The 20,279-nt window shown below is 33.3% G+C and overlaps 1 protein-coding gene across 1 annotated transcript in view; it reads right to left on the bottom strand.

The window, feature by feature from the left end:
• The window catches only part of LOC100915618 (putative olfactory receptor 10J6), a 113,911-nt gene extending 97,886 nt beyond the window's left edge, over positions 1-16,025 (bottom strand). Inside the window, exon 1 of the mRNA XM_031966836.1 lies at positions 15,516-16,025. Coding sequence (XP_031822696.1) covers positions 15,516-16,025 — 510 coding nt within the window. The remainder of the gene's footprint in view (positions 1-15,515) is intronic.
• Between the last annotated feature and the right edge of the window lie 4,254 nt (positions 16,026-20,279).

Here is a 20,279-nt window from a genome sequence, read left to right as displayed (position 1 = left end):
CAGTTCCCATCTCTATACACATTTTTTGTAAACTCAGTATTTTTCATGTATAAATATTAGACAGCTAATTAGTACGGTAGATAGAGGACTGGGTCTGAAGACAAATCTAGCCTCAGCCACTTATTAGATGTGTGGCCCTGGGAAAGTCACTTAATCACTGTCTGCCTCTGTTTCCTCAACTATAAAATATGAATAAAAGAAGCATCTACTTCCCAGAATCATTGAGATGATCAAATGAGAGAATATTTGTGAAGTGCTTAGCAGAACATAGAAACTTAATAAATGTTTCCTTCCTTTTTATTCCCTATTGGATCTGTATAGATAAGACCTCTGACTGACTAATTTCAAATGTCTTTACTTTTTGGCATTTGTCATTGTAATTATAGCCTTATACTTCTTCATTCCTCCAAACTGATAGCTTCTCTCTATATATCAAGCTTCTGGGATTGAGGGTTATTTTAGTGCTTCTCTTTCTTAGCCTGTTATCTCATTCATTGCTCAGTTCTGAAATGATTGTTGGCTAAGCACTGAGCTTTGTACCTAGAAGCTCCCTGTTGCATTAACAGCGGCTTCTGCAGCTAGGGTAGGCCCTGATCAGTAGTCTATATTGAAGGTTAATTCATAGATGGATATTTGACACAGAACTGGTCTGCCACCCCATGTTATTATGAAAGAAGAGAGAAGGGACTAAATGGACCACTGTCCATTTACTTAAATCCTGGCATCCCTTTAGTAACCTGGACTCTCAGTGGTAAAGCTGACTTATTATCACTATTGATTGGCTGACTAAAAAGTTCAATAGCCTGTATTGTTCTTTTATAAAGAAAATTAAAACCATTTAAAATGAATTTACTTGGAAAGTATGCAGTTGTTTTCTAAATACACAATTGTTTTTGTTCAATTATTTTTTGGTTATGTCAGGCTTTTCATGATCCCATTTGGGATTTTCTTGGCAGAGATACTGGAGCGGTTTGGTGCCATTATAATCCATATTGACTAACCATCATCAGTCATTTTGTCACTGGACTTGTAAAAACTCATAATAAGAAAGAGTGAGGCTGTGATTTCATACATCTCTGCCTCACTTAAATACAATTCACTTGTAAGCCAAGACGTCACTCTCCTGATAACACATTCCTCTTTGAGAATGAAGGAGGAACACTACCATCACTACTAACAACAACAATATTTCAAACCTTATAATTTTATCACAAACCAAGGTATCCATAATGCATTTTTTATTTTCCTAAGGTGATTAAGCGACTTTTGATTTGTAATAGTAAACAGAAAATATTCTATACATTTCAATTTCACTTCAAATATAGGTCCATACTCATATATTCTTCCCCTCTTCTTATACTTATTCCCATCTGTCATCAAAAAAGCCTTATTTTTCAATATGTTGAAGTTTTTATACCTTAGTGGATCAGTGATTTCTCTGATGTGGCCACTTTTCCCAATGAAGCAGATTACAATCCATTAATTTTTTCTCACCCTGTACAAATCTTTCCTTAAAATACTTACCCACAGAGTTTAGAGGATCAGACTATCATGCTACAAGTCTTCCTTTAAATCATACATGTAATAAATTTAAATAAATAAAAATGTAAAAAATGTTCTTAGCTTTAGGATACTGCAAATTTAGGTGGCAAGGGAGATTTGGTCCTCTGGCTGTAGTTTGCCAACTCCTATTCTAGATTTCTTCAGCTGACATAGATACTCCTGGAACGTTAGACTTATCTATTGTTTCCTCCCCATGCTTGTTTCCTGATCAATCCACTGTCTTTATTGTTTAGCCAATACAATCATTTATGCCTTTTCTGCAAAATTCTTGTTAGGTTATGAGTTGCAGCCTGCTCATTCCTACTATGAGACTCTGTTCTTCTTTTGGTTACATTCAACTTTAATTCTTCAAATTATAAACTTATAAGATCAGATATTTAGAGATTTAAAGGACTTCTATTATCATCTAGTCAAATTCTATCTCCTCCATTTTTATAGATGAGGAAACTGAGGTCCAGTTCGTGTGACTGTCCAGGGTTATGTCGATAGTAAACAGCAGAACATTGTGCTGCCCTTCCTGAATCTCATTCATATCTCAGCAACAGAAAAATGTCAATGCTAAGAAGATGGCCATTGTTTCTAGGAGATGCTTGTAATCATTACCAGAACTGTGTAAATTATCCAAGACAATCCAGCTGGCTTTCCTTCACTTTTTTTTTCATTCTGGATTCAGATTTTTGTAGATAAGTTAATTAAATTTTAGAAAGAATAAAAAAAATTATGGATATCTTAATCTGAAACTAGAACTAGTCTAATTCAATATAGATAGCTAGACTGACACCCTTTGAGTATTTGTAGATCTAATTTATGAAGCTCTGCAATGTTTCATTCATTTTTTTCTTTTTAAAAATATTTTGTTATCTTTTGTTTTCATCTCACATGAATTTCCCCAGGGAGCTAAACAAGATAATAAATTATACTTTTAAAAAACACAAAAAAGGGGAAAAGAAAAAAAAATCAGTAAAACTGATCAATATTTTGAAAAAGTCTGAAAATATTTACAATGTTCCATATCCATGGGACCTCCTATCTCTGCAAAACTGTGTGTGTGTGTGTGTGTGTGTGTGTGTGTGTATATGTATGTGTTGTCTTTTCATATCTTTTCTCCATATTCATTTTTGATTGTTTTGTGATTGTTTTTTTTTCTATTTACATTGTTGTGGCCATTGTGTATTGTTTTCTGGACTCTGTTTACTTCATTTTGATTCAGTTCATGTCTTTCCAAGCCTCTCTGTACTATTGTGTCCATTATTTCTTAAAGTAATATTCCATTATATTCATGTACCACAATTTGTAAACATTTCCCAATTGATGGGTATCTATTTTGTTTCCAGTCCTTTGCTACAACAAAAAGTGATGCTATAAATATTTTGCTATATTTGAATATATCTTCTTAGTTATGACCTCCTTGCAGTTATATATTATTTTTCTTTTTTTAATTTTCAGAAATTTTATACACTCATGTCTCAACAACTATATGTAGTCTTGTTATTTTTCTCCCAGTTTCCTAGCCTGCAGTCTGTTTTCCTTCCAATTCTTGCTACACACTGTTGTCTAATTAATCTTTTTCAATGTACCACTCCAATTACATGACTCTCCTACTGAGAACCTGTCAATGGTGGATGTGTAATAGAGAGGATTTTTATGCAGGTAGAGATTGGTATAGATGAACACTGAAGTCCTTTCCAGCTATTAGAGTTTGTGATTCTGAGAGTTGAAATATTAATGAAGAAACTGAGCCCTATAATACTGATATAAAAATAAAACCAGAAGACATAATGAAGTTGTGGCTAAATGTATTGATGACATAGATTCTACTTAGAGAAGCAAATAAAGGAGTTGGTAGAGTTCATTGCATTGCATACTCAAAGGCTACAACAATTGTCAATTAATATAGTGCTTTATCTCCTAACCTTATGGTGCTAAGATGAACATAAACAAGAAAAAAAATGTTCATGAAAAGAATTGCAACTTATATGCCAACACCTGTTTTAGAGGATCTAGAGGTATGGGAATTCTATGAAAAAGTCAACAAGATTTTCTGGATCAAATCTCTCTCTCTCTCTGTGTGTGTGTGTGTGTGTATTTGTATATATATTAGAACTAGGCAACTTCAATGCAAAGGTGAATATAAAGAAGCACCTTATAAAATATTTTAAAAAATATAGTTCTGGATTAAGAAATGAGAAAATTCACAGGTTTGTAAACCCCTCATCAATCTTACCTCTACACATACTGGAATAACTTTCTTCTAAAATAAATGTTGGCAGGCTCTACACATAATAAGTATTGTACAAAAAATGTTGGCTGTTTTAATAGACAGAAAATGATAGGATAATGATGTGAAGGTTATTCTTGAATCAGCTGCCTCAATGCAGTCGGATCACAACTTGTAAAAGCAAAAGTTGAAGTCAGCACTAAATAAACAGAAAAATTAAAGGTTAAGAAGTCATTTTACATAATAATTAAGTAGTCTTACCTGACTTATTTAAACACTAGAAATGGGAAGTGGATAAAAGAGAAATCAGTACAAATTACCTATAGAAGTTTAACTAGTAAAAATCCAAGAGGAGCTATCCAAAAGCTTCCCAGGAGAAACAGTTTCCTTTTCAAAAGGAGGGACACAATAGCCAAAAGCAATGTTACCTTAGAATACTAATAAAAAAAAGTATTATATGGGATCTTGATAGAAAATTGTGAGCATAAGAAACAGTAAATAAGACAAAATGTATGGGCAGCTAGGTGATGCTATGGATTGAGCATTATTCTTGGAATCAGGAAAACTCAACTTTATGAGGTTAAATATGTTCTCACTTACTAGCTGTGTATAGGTACTAGACCTATACAAGTCATTTCCCCCTATTTGCCTTAGTTCTTCATTTATAAAATGGACTGGAGAAGGAAATGGCAAACCATTCCAGTATCTTTGCCACAAAGACACAAAAAATTGGGCATGATTGAAATGACTTAACAAAATGTACAGCTTTTATGTGTTACTAATACCCAGGGGATGTTGAGACCTAGAAGAAAGCCATGTATGAAGGATTTTATAGTTCAGACATGGACAAAAAAGAAACAAGATTACACTGAGTAGATAGGTTTTCTGGCTATACCATTTGAGGGAGTATTCCAAGGGATGACTACAGATTCCAGACAAACTTCCTAACATGGCTACTTCCTGTCTTTCCAAGCTTCTCACATGTTGCTCTCCTCTACTGTTTTTCTACTTGCTGTTCAACACACATGAAACTACAATTTCCACTTCCAGGCTTTCTTCCCCTGACTGGAATGATCTCCGTCCTCACTTCCAGCTCAGTTCAAATCCCATCTTCTTCTTCAGGAGTCCTTTCCTGTCTTGTTCACTCCTCTCCTCACCCAAGATGCTAAAGCATTGCCTTCTTGGGTTACTTTCCATTGATTCTAGGTGTATATTTCATATTTTTAGTATTTTACATCCTTCTAGAACATCATCTCTTTGAGGAGAGGGATTGTTTTTGTCTTAACATGTATCCCAAATGCTTAGCACAGCACCTAAAGCATAATAAATGTTTAATAGAGGTTATTTAATTGATACAATTTAACTATATTGGTAGTTGGCTTTTCAGGATTTTGTTTTATCTTTCAAACAAAACTATGAACTTCTTGAGAAGTATTACATAATCATAAATTTCTTTGTAACTATCCCCATCCATCCTCCTAATCTGGTAGTTTCTGAAGCAATTTCTTACATATAATGATGGATTTAAAAAAATGTCCTTTGAGCAATAATAATAGTTAATATTTATAAAACACTTCATGGTTTACAGGTGATTTAGAGATATTATCTCATTTTATCCTTACACCAATACTTTAAGATAGATGCTTTATTTACTTCCATTTTATAAATGAGGAAACTGAGGCAGAAAGGGGTTAAATGACATACCCACAGTCACATGGCTTATAAGTGTTTGAGGCTGGATTTCAGGTTTTCCTGTCTCCAAGTAGGACATTCTATTCACTGTGCCATCTAGAACTACCTAGCTTCTCACAAGTTGGTCAGATTATGGTGAATTGACTCCCATGAATTAAATTCACAAAAATCTAATCAAAATCAGACTTCAATTAACTTATAGATGACTATTTTTGCCAAATGAGCAGAATGTTCACAATTGCTCTCTAGAATAACATCAGAGTCTAATAAAATGGTGCTACACTAACCCATTATCTAGCACATTAAGTGTTTTACAATTTAGAAAGTATTTTCCTCTTGACTAACCTGTGATGATGATAGCTAGCATACTATGTGCCAGGCAATGTATCAGGCTCTTTACAAATATCATCTTATTTGAACCTCAGTGCTATTATTTCCATTTAATAAATGAGGAAAGTGAGACACTGAGAGGTTAAAATTTGCCCCAGGTTTCATGCTTAAGTGTCTAAGGCTAGATTAAAATCCAAGTCTTCCTGGCTCTAGGCTCAGTACTCTATCCATTATTTCATGAGTTAACGTTTAAAAAATATAAATATCTAATATTATATGTGATAAAAATTATATTTAATTGTTATATAAAACAAAACAATGATATAACAAAATTTATTAGAAATATATAATCTCTAACATATAGTATAAAATACATTAAATTATATATAATATTGCATATATTATATTTGTATACAGTATATCATAATACATGTAGTATATCAGATAAATCATAGAAAATAATGTGTATTATGTTAATTAAATATATGTTCTATAAATGTGCCTTAAATATATAATTATAGATAGAACACACATAAGTAGTATTATATACAATATACTATTAATATATGACAGTATATTTCTTATACTTTAATATGAATACACTAATAAATTATATATAATGAATATATCTCAAATCTCAATTTTATTACATATATATTATAGCTAAGTGTTACAGTGGACAGAGTGCCAGACCTGAAGTCAGAGAGACTTCTCTTTCTGAGTTCAAATCTGGTCTTAAAACACTTGCTAGCTAGGTGACTCTGGCAAGTTGTTTGCTTCAGTTTTTCTTCTGTAAAGTGATATGGAGAAGGAAATGGCAAAGCACTCCACTATTTTTGCAAAGAAAACTCCAAATGGGGTCATAAAAAATCAGAAATAACTGAACAGTAACATCATGTGATATGATTATGAATGATATAGTCTATATATTATACAATAATATTATACATATTAAATAAATGCATATATTATACATATTAACATCAGAATGTTATCATATATAATTATAATACATATAATGAGTTTGGTTACATAAATTATATATATATATATAAAATTTTATGAATATATTACATTTAAGCTATTTTTGTTGGCTAGAATTGTCATCCTTAGTCTGGAATTGTTTGGAGCATAGGAAACAGCTTGCACATCTGAGGTGTGCTGAGGTCTTTACAAATATCTTTAAGTCTTTGGAGGCAGGGATCTTGGGGTGCAGCAAGCCATCTGCCTTATGGGCAGCTGTTGGTTCTAGCTGGTGCCGAGAGCTGGGAGATTGCTGATTCTGGGTGGTCTTGGCTTAGGGACATAAAAGGTGCCAGGCAGTGTTTGTGATAATATAGTAAATTATATATTGTTATATGCTATATGATATATAAATGTTTTATATAATGTATGATATAGTTTATAAACTCAGGCGTGTAAACAGTGGCATCAAACCTGTGGAGTCTTGGTGGTGAGTAGAGTAGTGGATCCCAGTGGGAAAGGGGTACCTGCCTCACGTTTGCTGGTATTGGCCATCCAGGTGACTGGTGATTTTGATTGCAGGAAAGGAACGCCTATGAAGTCTGCAATGAGAACAGTGAGAGATGGACAACCCTGGTCAAATGGAATAACAAGGCCCTGATTGAAGGAGGGGAAGACTCCCCTCTGCCCTCATGGGGGTGGCATGGGGGGACTGAGAAATCATCTGAATGATATAAGTGCCCATGAGAAGATGTTTCCTCTTGATATTCCAACTTTTTATAATTAAAAAATATAGTTTCAATTATATAAATAGAACATAAAATATACAATGTATTTACATATACTATACTATGTACATATTATAATACTAAAAATCTATTATTAAATAATAAATGTAATTTATTTTGCATCAGTGGAAATTTATTATGATGATGGTTATGAAATGTATAATATATTGCATATTACATGTTGCACATTATGTTACACAGCTTAAGAATTATAATATTATAAATGTTTATATGTATTCAATTATGTGTAGTATTATCTGAATTATTATATATAATATAAATATAATTCTATATCATAGGCAATATGTGATAGCATAATTAATTATATAATACATGTAATTATAGAATCCTGTAACACACATAAGTATAAATTACAGATTTAAATTATATATTTAAAATATGATATATCACAATGACATAAGATATATTAGTTAACTGATATGCAATAATATTTTTATATATACAGTGCCATACAGTGTATATTATATAAAATAGTATATTATATATGAATGAATTGCATACTTATAATATGTCAATATGATATAGATGATATAGCCTGTATCATGTATTCCTACAGAATAGAATTATAGATAGAAAACTGAAATATAAAATTGATGTGATATCCAACTCTATGACATATAACATGATATAATAAATCATGGATGGATTATAGTATATACATGTTATAAACTAGATTATATTATATAATCTCTTAAAATGAATATATTATATAATATATTTGCATAAAATAATATAATTTTTAGAATTTAATATACACATGTAAGTTATACTCACTATATGTACATAAATATATCATATCTAATACAGCATGTTTATCTTATATATTATACTATGAAAATAATTTAATCTACATTCCACATTCAATATGTAAATATGATTATTTTACATATGTCAAATATAAAAGGTGTTTTTTACATAAAATATGTATACTATACTATATCACATATAAATATATTCTATTTATTTTGCTCTCTCTTACTAGCATGTTCATCCTAGTACTAAAGTCTCCAGTGAGGGATGGCAGGACTGACTGCAGAGGAGTGGAGAGGTTCCCCTATCCTTCTCTATGCCTTTGTGACCAGAGTTGATACCAGAATAGAGTTGGGTAGCAGAGCGGTAGTTATTGACCTTGGGAGATCTAGTTGCATACACAGTATATAGGTAGTGGTAGTAAAATGGAACAGGAAGGCCTCAAAATGGTCAGTGAAGGGAAGGACCTTTTCCCTCAGGGTAGTTCCAGTTGGGCCCTGAAGGATTGGATAGTGGAGTGGGAAAGGACCAGTCCATATAATAGTACCAGTCCCCATGAAGAGATGAGCCCTTTGGATAGATTCCCAAGCACTAAAGAACAAAGGCACTAAGTATTTTATAATTTATTAATTATAATATGTAATTTATAATTGCATAAATATAGCCTATAAATATTATCTTTATAGAATATACATATGATATAGCTATATTAGAATTATTCTTATATTTTAACAGTTATTTCATTCATTATATATGACATGTGGCAGAGTAATAATTGACTTAACCAGGTTGATACATTATATATGTTTCTATACAGGGTTACATATATATATATGTGTGTTACATATATATATATATATATACACACATATATATAGGAAACATTAATTATTATATAATCTATACAAATTAATATAATTAATATAATTTTATAGGTCATATAAATATTAAATATATTATAGGTAAGATGTGATGAAAAAAATCAATCATTGTGAAAGCATAATTTTATATCATATGTGATATAATAAATTAAATATTACTATAAAATATATACAATATACTCTATGTACAACATATACTATGTGATATACAATATATAAAATGCATTATATAGCATATAAAATATAAAATGTTCTATATATTTGTGTTTATATAAATTAAATGTTGCAGATAAGCCATGTATAAGGCTGGAAAAAGTTATAGGGGCAGGACTTCGCTATGCATTCCATGAATACTTTTAATTGATCTTTAGTTAACAGTAGCCCCCTTTCTTTAACTACCTTTTAAAACATTTTTAAATACAGCTTTTTTTTTTTCTTTTTTTCTTTTTTTTTGCTGATTGAGATTGTCCCATTGTGAAATTCAATTCAGCCTAAGGCTTTAATGAAACTATAGCTCCTTTTCTACCTCCAATAGGTAGGTTGATTTTTATGCTTTCCTGTTGCCCTTCTTATCTTTTGTTGCTCCGGAATCTTGAATAATTAGGGGTACCTTGTCCTTCTCAATGCTTCTCTGCTTCAGTGTAGATCTATGTTCACGTCTCTGTTTGGATGCCACTTGAGAGCAGCTCAAGGGCCTCATCGAGGAGAAAGTATGATGCAGGACAGATGGACACTTCAACTAATGAAGTTCATTTATTGATCCTAGAGTAAGGGTTTGTATACTCTTTATGCTAGTATTGCAATAACACCAGATGTCTCTAAGTTACATTATGTATATTCCATTGTTACATTGTAGCTAGACAGTAATATTAAATGGTAACTAGCAATAACAATCTGTGTACCACAGCATAATCATAAATTGTCTAGTTTGTGGTGCCTTGTTCCTGTTCCATGAATTCATCATCAAAGTTATATTGGATTTATATCAAATATGTTTTCCTGATGCTTACATATTCACATAGGTAATTCCCAGATTTATTACATCTTTGTGCTAGCAGCACTTGTTTGATCTAATTGGTCAACATGTCCTATTCTCAACTTTGGTTGCAGAAGAGTGGTAAACCTGCTGCACATCAATCCTCAGCTGCATAGAGAGTATGTTAACCCCTGTGTAGCATTTTAGGAGATCTGCTTGTTCTTAGCCCTCTACAGCAGGTCATGCATGTCTTATATAAAATACGCTACCAAATTAAATGCTACTTATGCATATTAAATATAATAATTTATTTGAATGAAATAATATTGCATATTCTTATAACATATAATTAGATGTAGGATATATAATTGATATGATATATAATGTGTTGCATCACATATTATAATTATATAAATGATCTTTCATGTGAAATATAATTTAAATATATTTAAAATAAATCACAATATATTTTATCCCATTATTATTCATATACATATTTGTGCATCTATATGAATAGATGCATATATATGCATATGCACATGTATACATACATGTATACATGCACACATACTATTACATATTTATACTATTCTTCCTGGTTATCTTCCTTGCTTCTGGACTGATATGGTCAGGGAGGCAATGGCAGTTGAGGGGGTGGGAAATGGTCATGACTAACTCTAACTACTGGAGATGGTAGTGGCTGTACCCACCTTGTCTACAAGATGCAAAGTATAAGTATTAGTAACCTCCATTTTATGAATGAGGACACTGAGGCTAATTAAATAACTTTCCTATGATTGTATGGCTAATCCACGAGAAAAGAAGAGTCAGGTCTTCTGATTCTAATTTTTATTCTAATTCTAGTGCTCTTTTTGCAATACTATGTTTATCTCCATAAAATTCTGTCATTTACCTTTCTAGTGATCAAATACATGTACCCAATAAATAATCTCTAACATTTGAATTGTACTGAGAAATTTTTATATCCCATTTCACTTTTCTCAGATATAGTGAGAATCATCACTAGTCTGGAGTCTAAATTTCCTCATCTGTCATTTAAGAACTTCTAATTTATTTAGCCTTATTGCTTGCTACTTTTGACATATCATACAAACAAACAAAAAGAACTGCTTTTACTTTCCCTTTCTCATTTTATCCCCTCTTGTCTCTATTACTTGGTCCCTACTGACCCCCAAATTTTGAATATATGCTTCTCTCCAATATTTCCATCTATTGATGTCTTTCAGTGTTCCACTAAAAAATTAGCTCCTTTGTGAAGTCCTCAGCATGTCAGCGGGTGAAAATAAACTCTCTTTCCTCAAATTTCTCATACCTCTTTTCATAGCTCTTCTTCGGTATTATCACATTTTATTCTGTATAATTCTTGTATATGTACTCATCATTTATCCCTAATTAGACTCTAAGCTCCCTACAAGCATTGCCTTCAGTGCCTATCACATAATAAATGAATACTTAAAGTTTGTTGAATTGAATGATTAATTAAACTATTATAATTAAGCCTTTTCTTTCCAAAAGATTCATTAGAGGTATGATTCCCATTTCTATAGATTATACTTTCGATTGGCTGTTTCCTGAGTCATTTGATGATTACTAGTACTCATGTGCATTCTTGGTAGCTTCAGTCACATTAAGTAGATAGCAGCACTTCTTAACTTAACCTCTGTATTTCAGAGTCCATGTTTCTATAAAGCCCATATTTTTCTGTCCATTGACTGGAATATTGAGATAGCTAGGGTGGTTCAGCAGATAGACTGTTACATCTCCAATCAGAAAGGCCTGAGTTCGAATTCAACCCAACATGTACTAGCTATGTGACCCTGGGTAAACTACTTAGCTTCTGTTTGCTTCAGTTTTCTCATCTATAGACTGGGGATAATTATAGCATTCATAATACTGTTGTGAAGAACAAATGGGATGATATTTATAATGAATTTAAGTATAGTGACTGGCACAAAATAGACACTTATAAATAAATTTTCTTCCTATCAACTTTTCTTATTGACTTTTCTTTTTTTCTTTTCTACCCATCCATGCTTCCAGAGCCACTGGAAGCATTCTCCACCCATTCTGTTTTGAGAACTCAGAATATCTATCATTTTTTACACAAAGCTCACTTTTTTGGCAAGTATATTAAGGGGAGTAAAGGATAAGGGGCAGTGTGAATATCTGACTTTATTTTCCCCCTCCCCTTTTCCCCCAATATAGGCTTAGTAAGTTGGAATATAATATTGAATGTGAGATTTATAGTGCTAATTGTTGTTAGCATCCTTTCAATCATAAGAATCCAAACCAGTGTTCAGCAGCTTGAAATGATTTTCCTTCAAGTCTTCTGTGAACCTGAGTAGGCCAAAATTAGAATTTTTAAATCATCTCAAATGTTGCTAAAGCCTACTTGATATTAATGTTGAATCTGAAGAAGTCATGGGAGACCTTCATTTTGTGCCTCCCTAGACTCTGACAAAGTCTTCAACTTTACTACATATATTCAAATGAAAGATTCAACTTAAAAAAACCTTAAAGATGGTGTTTTGTTTTGGGTGGGGAATGATGTCATTCAAAGTTGTCCCTAGCTCATGTTTCTGTACTTTTTATGAAATAGCCTCAGTCATAAGAATTTTCACCCTTAAATCTCACATAAATCTTGTTTTGCATCTCTATTTGCATGCACTAAGGAATATTATCCATTAATTTCATCTGTGTTCATGTTCTAGCATTTCCATGCTAAAATTCAAGGTCTATCAGGAGTCATGTCTTTTCTGAAGTATGGATCTCTCATAGTGCCCAACTCAGTAATCTGCACATAGCAGACACTTAGTAAATGATTGTTGAACTGTGTTATATTGCATCACTGAGCTCAGGAAAAGCCAAAGGAATGGAAAGCCTGTGGAGGTTCAAGATCATTTTAAAATTGGGACCAGATATGGTGGAGTTAGTAAGGCCCTATTCTTTATTAGAAAGACTGGAGATCTTTGCAAATATTTCTCAGAAAAAAATGAATACTGTAAGCAGGTTCCGTTTGAATGTTTCCTGGATGGGCAGAATCGAAATGAGACGAAAGACTATGTTCTGTATGTAAGATTAAACCTCATATTCAGACAGACATAGCAGGAAATTTGAGTAATAAATGTTATAATAAGAAGAATGAATTATTTTGAGTAATTCCTCCCAAGAGAGGGGAAAAACCTCAAATTATTTGAACTGTTACCCTCACTGAGAACTTAGTGGTTCCTCACTCTGGCTATTGGGGAATTATTTCAGTTGAGAGAGATAGTACTACCTAGGAGGGGGTGGATCTGATAACTATGGGTCAAAAATTGGAAGCCAAATTTAAAAAAAATAAATTTATTAGCATGTCATGGAATACTGTTCTTGTTGAATAGCAGCTTCAATTTCCTAGAGTAAAATTTGTTTTTTTTATGACATTTCAGGCCCATTTAGAGTACACAGTGAATCAGCAACATTGTGTAGCAACTTAGAATAGATAAGCAAAGCACTTCACAGAAAAAGGATGGATTGAGAGAGGGGAGGGAGGATCAGCCAAGGGAGAAAAAGAGAGTATTTGGAATTCAACTGGCAAAATTTATTATGAACAAATATTTTCTGTTCAGTGATAGGAGACAATAAAAAATGTTCAGATTATTTTACAATTGTGAAAGAAGCCCTTTTAGACAAAGCTGTATGTTTGTTTTTTAATCTAAGGACAACAAGTTGTTACAGAAGTGGATAAAATCACCCTCTTTATCATATCCACATGTAGGTAGTTATATTTTATTTCTCCTTCAACTGGGGTTGAGGACTTCCTAGTATTATACACCAGATGGTTGGAGGATTAGTCCCTCAAAATGTAAAATAATTGTATATCCTCTTTTCCCCTGCCATAACTACCATAACATCATTAGCGCTCTCTCTCTCTCTCTCTCTCTCTCTCTCTCTCTCTCTCTCTCTCTCTTTCTTTCTCTCTTTCCCTTTCTCTCCCTTCCTTTCCATCCCTCCTTCTTTCTCTCTCTCTCTCCATCTCTCTGTTTCTCTTCCTCTCTCTCTGTCTTTATTTCTCTCTGAGCTTTATATTTCCTTTCTTAGCTCCCTTTCCCCTTTCCCCCTTGATTCAATTTCCTTTCCAAAGAATAAAAAAACCCCAAACTTCCCAAAATTTTTATCTCTGTTCCTTAACTTTTACCACAAATCATTCTAATTCTGTATCCCACCCTCCCTGGGCAATCTTAGAACCCTCATTTTTTGCCATACTAGTTCACTTTTATAACCACTTGACCAGTGTTACTGACATCTCTGAAAATATAGTTTGGATCTAGGTTAGAAGAGGGCAGATATGAAGAGGAAATATATTTCTCTTATATTTTTTTGCTAAGAAATGTTTGTTAGAGAAGGTTTCATTGGGCCTCTCTCAGAGGATAGAGCACTTGGTGCTAACAAGCTCTATTGCCCCCTTCCCATCCATCCTTCTACAGTTGAAGGAAAGTGGGAAAAAAGTGTATGAGGATCATCATCCTTAAGATTTGCCAACTCATCAGAGTGTCACGAAGAAATTTGAGGAATTTGAAAAGAACATATTCCTGCATCATTTCTTAGTCTTATCTCATTTTTCATTGTTCCCTTGTATGCTCATATTTTTATCGCTGCAAAAACCACAATCATAGCCTCATACCTTCTTTTATCTGGTTCTCTTCCAGAGGTAAATTCTTCCATCAAAGAATCTCCCTCTCCTTCCCCCCTACCATTGATTGAGATTGAATATGTTTTTTCTTCCAAAAAATATCCTCTTAATGTTAGAGCACAATCCATGAACCTAAATTTGAACAGCAACACTTAAGTATTGCTCTTGCTTTTTATATATAGTGTAATGGTTAAGTGCTTCATGATAATTGCAGTTAAAATTAGGGTTGTTTTTTACCAAAAACTCGGAGCAAAGCATCCTTCACCTCTTTGTTCCTTAGGCTGTACACAACAGGATTTAGCAGTGGGGTGATGACAGTATAAGTCACTGAAATCAGTTGGTCCTGGTCTCTGGTGTTCTCTGACTTAGGTTTCAGATATGCAATGGCAGCACAGCCATAGTGGACAATGACCACGGTGAGATGAGAAGCACATGTGGCAAAGGCCTTTTGCCGACCTTCAGCAGAGGCAATTTTAAGAATGGTGGAGATGATGAGGACGTAGGAGATAAAGACCAAGCCCATAGGCACCAGAAGCACCAAGACACTGATTATTAGAGTTAAGATCTCATTGATGGTAGTATCAATACAGGAGAGTTTCATCACAGGACGGATATCACAGAAAAAGTGGGCCACTTCTACACCACAGAAAGGTAGCCTAAATACAGATGTCACTTGTGTCACTGCTACAATAAGACCAATGCTAAATGCCACCCATATCAGTAGGGCACACACCTTCCTATTCATGATGACTGTATACCTCAGTGGATTGCAGATGGCCACATAGCGATCATATCCCATTGCTGTGAGCAGGAAACAGTTATTGATGGCAAAGGTGACAAAAAAGAACATTTGAGTAGCACAGCCTGCCAGGGAAATGGACATATCCCTGGATACAAGGCTAGACAACATTTGTGGGATAATGACCAATGAGTACAAGGTCTCAGAAGTAGATAGCATGCTCAAAAAGAAGTACATAGGTGTATGCAAATGACTGTCAATTCGTATGATTATCACAATAATGACATTGCCAGCCAAGGTAAAAATGTACAGGGCCAGGAAGACTACAAAGAGTGTGATCTGATGCTCCTGGAAACTGGAGAATCCTTGAAAAAAAAATTCACTCACCTCTGTGCGGTTATGTCTCCTCATTGAGTGATCTTCAATTCTAAAGAGGAAGGAAGGAACAGAGTTGCAGGACTTTCTACTAAAAACATTCTCACATTCTCATAACTAAATTAACTCATATTTTCTCTATAACTTAAGAACTATTTATTTCCTCGGTATAGGAGAAATAACATGAATTTTAGAGTCAGCCCTATGGTAACACCATAGCTTTGCTAATTGCTTGAATAACTTTGGATAAGTCACTTCTTAAACTCCATCAGTGTCATGGGATCATAGATGTAGAGGCAGGAGGGACTTCAAACACTATCTAGTCCAACTTCCCTCTTTTTCTAGATGATGAAACTGAATTACCAAGAGATTATATAACTTATCCAAGGTCTTAGAGGTCCCAGCTTCTTAAATTTTAGTTCACAATGCCATACAGGATCTTGCCATTGAATGTGGGGGTCATGAAAGTATGATTTATTATCAGCAAATGTTTAATTATATATCAATTTTATATACCTATACATCTCAGGCCATGTAAAAATTTCTTGAGTGAAAAGAGGTTACGGGGGGAAAAGTTTAAGAAACTAATAGAAGGTAGTAAATGGAGGTAGATGGGATTTGAACTCAGGATCTCTGACTTCAGAGTCAGTGTTCTTTCCCGTGAACCATACTACTTTTTAATGTATTTTTTTTTTTTTAAAGAGAGAACTGAAATAGATGATTTCTAAGCTCCTTTTCATCTTTTCAACTCACGATTCTCTGTTTTTCCTTCCTAAAACAAAGCTTTATTGAATCTTTGTGTAGAAATCCTTTTTGTAACCAATAATCATTACAATCAACCACACATGACAATTTCTTGTCTCAGGGTCAGTATATTTTCTTTCCACACTTTCCCCTACACATGCTTTGTTCATTCTCCTCTCCTTCCCTTAATTCCCCTGTGATTTTACTCATACAGTTCTTCCTACCTGAAATTACCTATTTTCATTCCCTTTTCCTAATCCAAAAATTCCTCCAAAGACTAGCTTGAGTCTTCTGTCATACATGAAATCTTCTCTGATATCTCTATTCTCTGAACTCCTATTGTACCTTAAAAATTTTATTCTGAACCTAAGAAATAAAACAGGTGGTGCAGTGGATAGAGGACCAGCCCTGAAGTCAGGAGGACCTGAGTCCAAATCTGGTCTCAGATATTTAACACCTTTTGGCTGTGTGACCCTGGGCAAGTCACATAACCCCAATTGCCTCAGTAAAAAAAAAGAGAGAAAGAAAACAAACAATTCTGTGCAAATCTATTATGAATAACTTTTAAATATATATTAAAATTATCATGTAGAGTTCTATTTCCCCCTTTTTTATTTCTTACCCTCCCCTCATGTTTTGATGATGCATTCCATTAGTTACACAATACACACATGCATACATACATGTATATATAGACATGTACACATATACATACATATATGTGTGTATACACACACACATATATATATATGTGTATATATATATATATATATATATATATATATAGTCATTCTATACATAATTTTAATCATCAGTTCTTTCCCTGGATGGGGGATAGCTTCTTCCTTCACAGATCCTTTATAGATATTTGGGGGTTTATAATAGTAAAAATGATTTAGTTGCTTAAAGTTGTTCTTGAAATGATATTGCTATTCCATGATTTCAAATGTTTGAAGGGGAGAGTGACAAATGTTGGAGGGAATATGGAAAAATTGGTACAAAAATTCACTGTTGGTGGGGCTGTGAACTAATCCACCCTTTCTGGAGACCAAAGTGGAATAATGCTCATAAAGTTATTAAACTGTCTATACCCTTTGATTGTATTCTACTTAACAGTTTTATACTTGATTGTCCTTTAATTTCTTTTTGTAAGTTAGTGCTGTGTGTCTATATAAAATGTAGGCTTTTTGAAAGTCTTAGATCATGTTGTACATTTCTGTGTATCCTCTATATAGATTAGCATTCTGTTGGATAGATTAGGTTAAAAAAAAAACTAAAATCCTACTATCCTTGGCTTCTGATTGGTGGGCTTTCATTTTATCATGCTTAAGAGCATATCATGCTATCTCCATGACATGCCTTTCCTATGCTTTTCAAACACACATGCCTGTGCATAACACATATACCACATATACAGTGTAAAATAGTGACTCAGCTACTGAATTTGAAGGAGATCTGAATTCAAATCCTGCCTCAGACATTTCACTAGCTTGGGGACCCTGGGCAAGTCACCAAACCACCAAACTGGAATCTATAAAGTTATAATAATTATAGAACCTACTTTCTAGAATTATGATAAGGATCAAATTTTACATATCTATCTATCTTTTAAACATGATATATATATATATATGTTTATATTATGTATTATATATCATATATATTTATATATATATGCAGATAAAATGTTTTGTGAGTTTTAAAGTGTTATATCAATATTAGGTATAGCTATTCCAACTCTCTCTCTCAGAATAGAGACCAAATCAACAATACCATTTCTAGATTCCTGGAAGGGACATGTCAATCATCTGCGCTGATTCCAATCACAATTCATTTTCATTCCTTATTGCCCCTCCCCCAATTTGTGTTGTCTTCCTCTATTAGAATGTAGGACTCTAATATTTTCTTGTATTTATATTCCCTATGCCTGGAATATGGGAAACATTTAACAAATTTTTAAAATTAATTTATTAATCAATCAATAGGATTAATTCAGATTTATCTATTATATGCAGAAATTCTCACCATGTTTTATCTATTAAAAATCATCTAATCTTTGTGTAAATATATTCATAGGTATCTCTTACTCCCTAATGCAAACTATTCCATTTGGAGATAGATTTCTGGGAAGTTCTTTATTATACTCATCTGAAATCTGCTTTTCTGTTACTTTTACCTTTTAGCATTAGTTCTTTCTTCTGAATGGAGAACTAAAAAAATATGACTGATCCCTAGTCTATGAGGCAAGTCTTCAAATATTTGAAGATGACATGTTTCCTTTGTTGCTTTCCTCTTCAGGCTAACCATTCTCTGTTTCTTAACTATTTTTTCAAGTGACATGAATATACCTCATCAGAAAGATCACCCTCCTCTAGACAAGTTCCAATTTGTTAATGTCTCCTCTAAAAGGTATCACTCAGAATACAGTCCTGCAAATGAGGGAACTAGATGACATTGTGGATAGACAAATGGGCTTGTAGTTGGGAAAACTTGAATTCAAATTCGTCTCAAATGTTTAATTACTGTGTGACTCTAGACAAGACACTTGATTTCTCTGAATCTCAGTTTCTTTGTTTATTAAATGGGGAAAATAATAGTGTTTATCTTGTAAGGTTGCTGTTATATGAGATAATATGTGAAAAATATTTCACAAGCAATGTGTTATACAATGCTATAATGATGATAATGATAATTATGATGTTGTCTAGCTGGGGCAAAAAGACAGGTGCTCATGTCTCTCATATTTACCGATTTGATTGATTAGAACACATTGCTATAGTCTTCTTACTTATATGACCAACAAGATGAAAATAATAATACTTTCTTCAATTTTTATGATTTCTAAAAATTTAACCTACAGTAGTGACATGCACTAGAGATAAAATAATTTCAGCTAGTAAAATGATCCAAGTCATCAGAAATCCTAATGAAGTAAAAACCCAGTGAACTAGCATCAGAGAAGGCTAATCCTTAATCCAATCCCCCACTTTTACCCTTGCTTCATGACTCATAATCCTCTGGCAAAGCTGCACAAGCCAAGTTGCTGCCTTGTTACAGAGTTCAACTCTCATTCTTTAATCTCCTCCTTAAACTGTCACAGAAAACTAAAACATAGAATTTTGCTCTGGTTGGCACTGTTGTATGGCAATATTCTGTGACAGCAGTGTTCAATAAGAGATTTAAGAAAAGAAGGGGGAAGCAGGGCAGAAAACTAGAGAGTGTGTGGAACCACCAGAGTTGTAAAGGGCCCAGAATCTAGCTGGTGGAAATTATGTCTTTCTAGTAGTCACCTAGGGCAGAGATTGAAGCTTGTAAAACATGAATTGCCAGATACTGAAGGAAGTTAAGGCAATTTTAAAATCTGGCTCCCAGGAACACCACCATCAAAAGGGAAGAAATCAGAAAGTAAACAGTAGAATAATACAAGGGGAGAATAATGGAATTATCCAAGATCTTAGGAGGGAGAACATTTAATTAAAGAACCAGAGCATAAGCAGATAAACCAAAAGAGAAGATATGAATAAGAGAATATGGCCTCCAGAACAG

This window comes from Sarcophilus harrisii, chromosome 4 (assembly GCF_902635505.1).
Source record: "Sarcophilus harrisii chromosome 4, mSarHar1.11, whole genome shotgun sequence".
NCBI lineage: Eukaryota > Metazoa > Chordata > Mammalia > Dasyuromorphia > Dasyuridae > Sarcophilus > Sarcophilus harrisii.
Note: the sequence above shows the minus strand (reverse complement) of the source record. Positions and strands in the feature narration are given on the sequence as shown.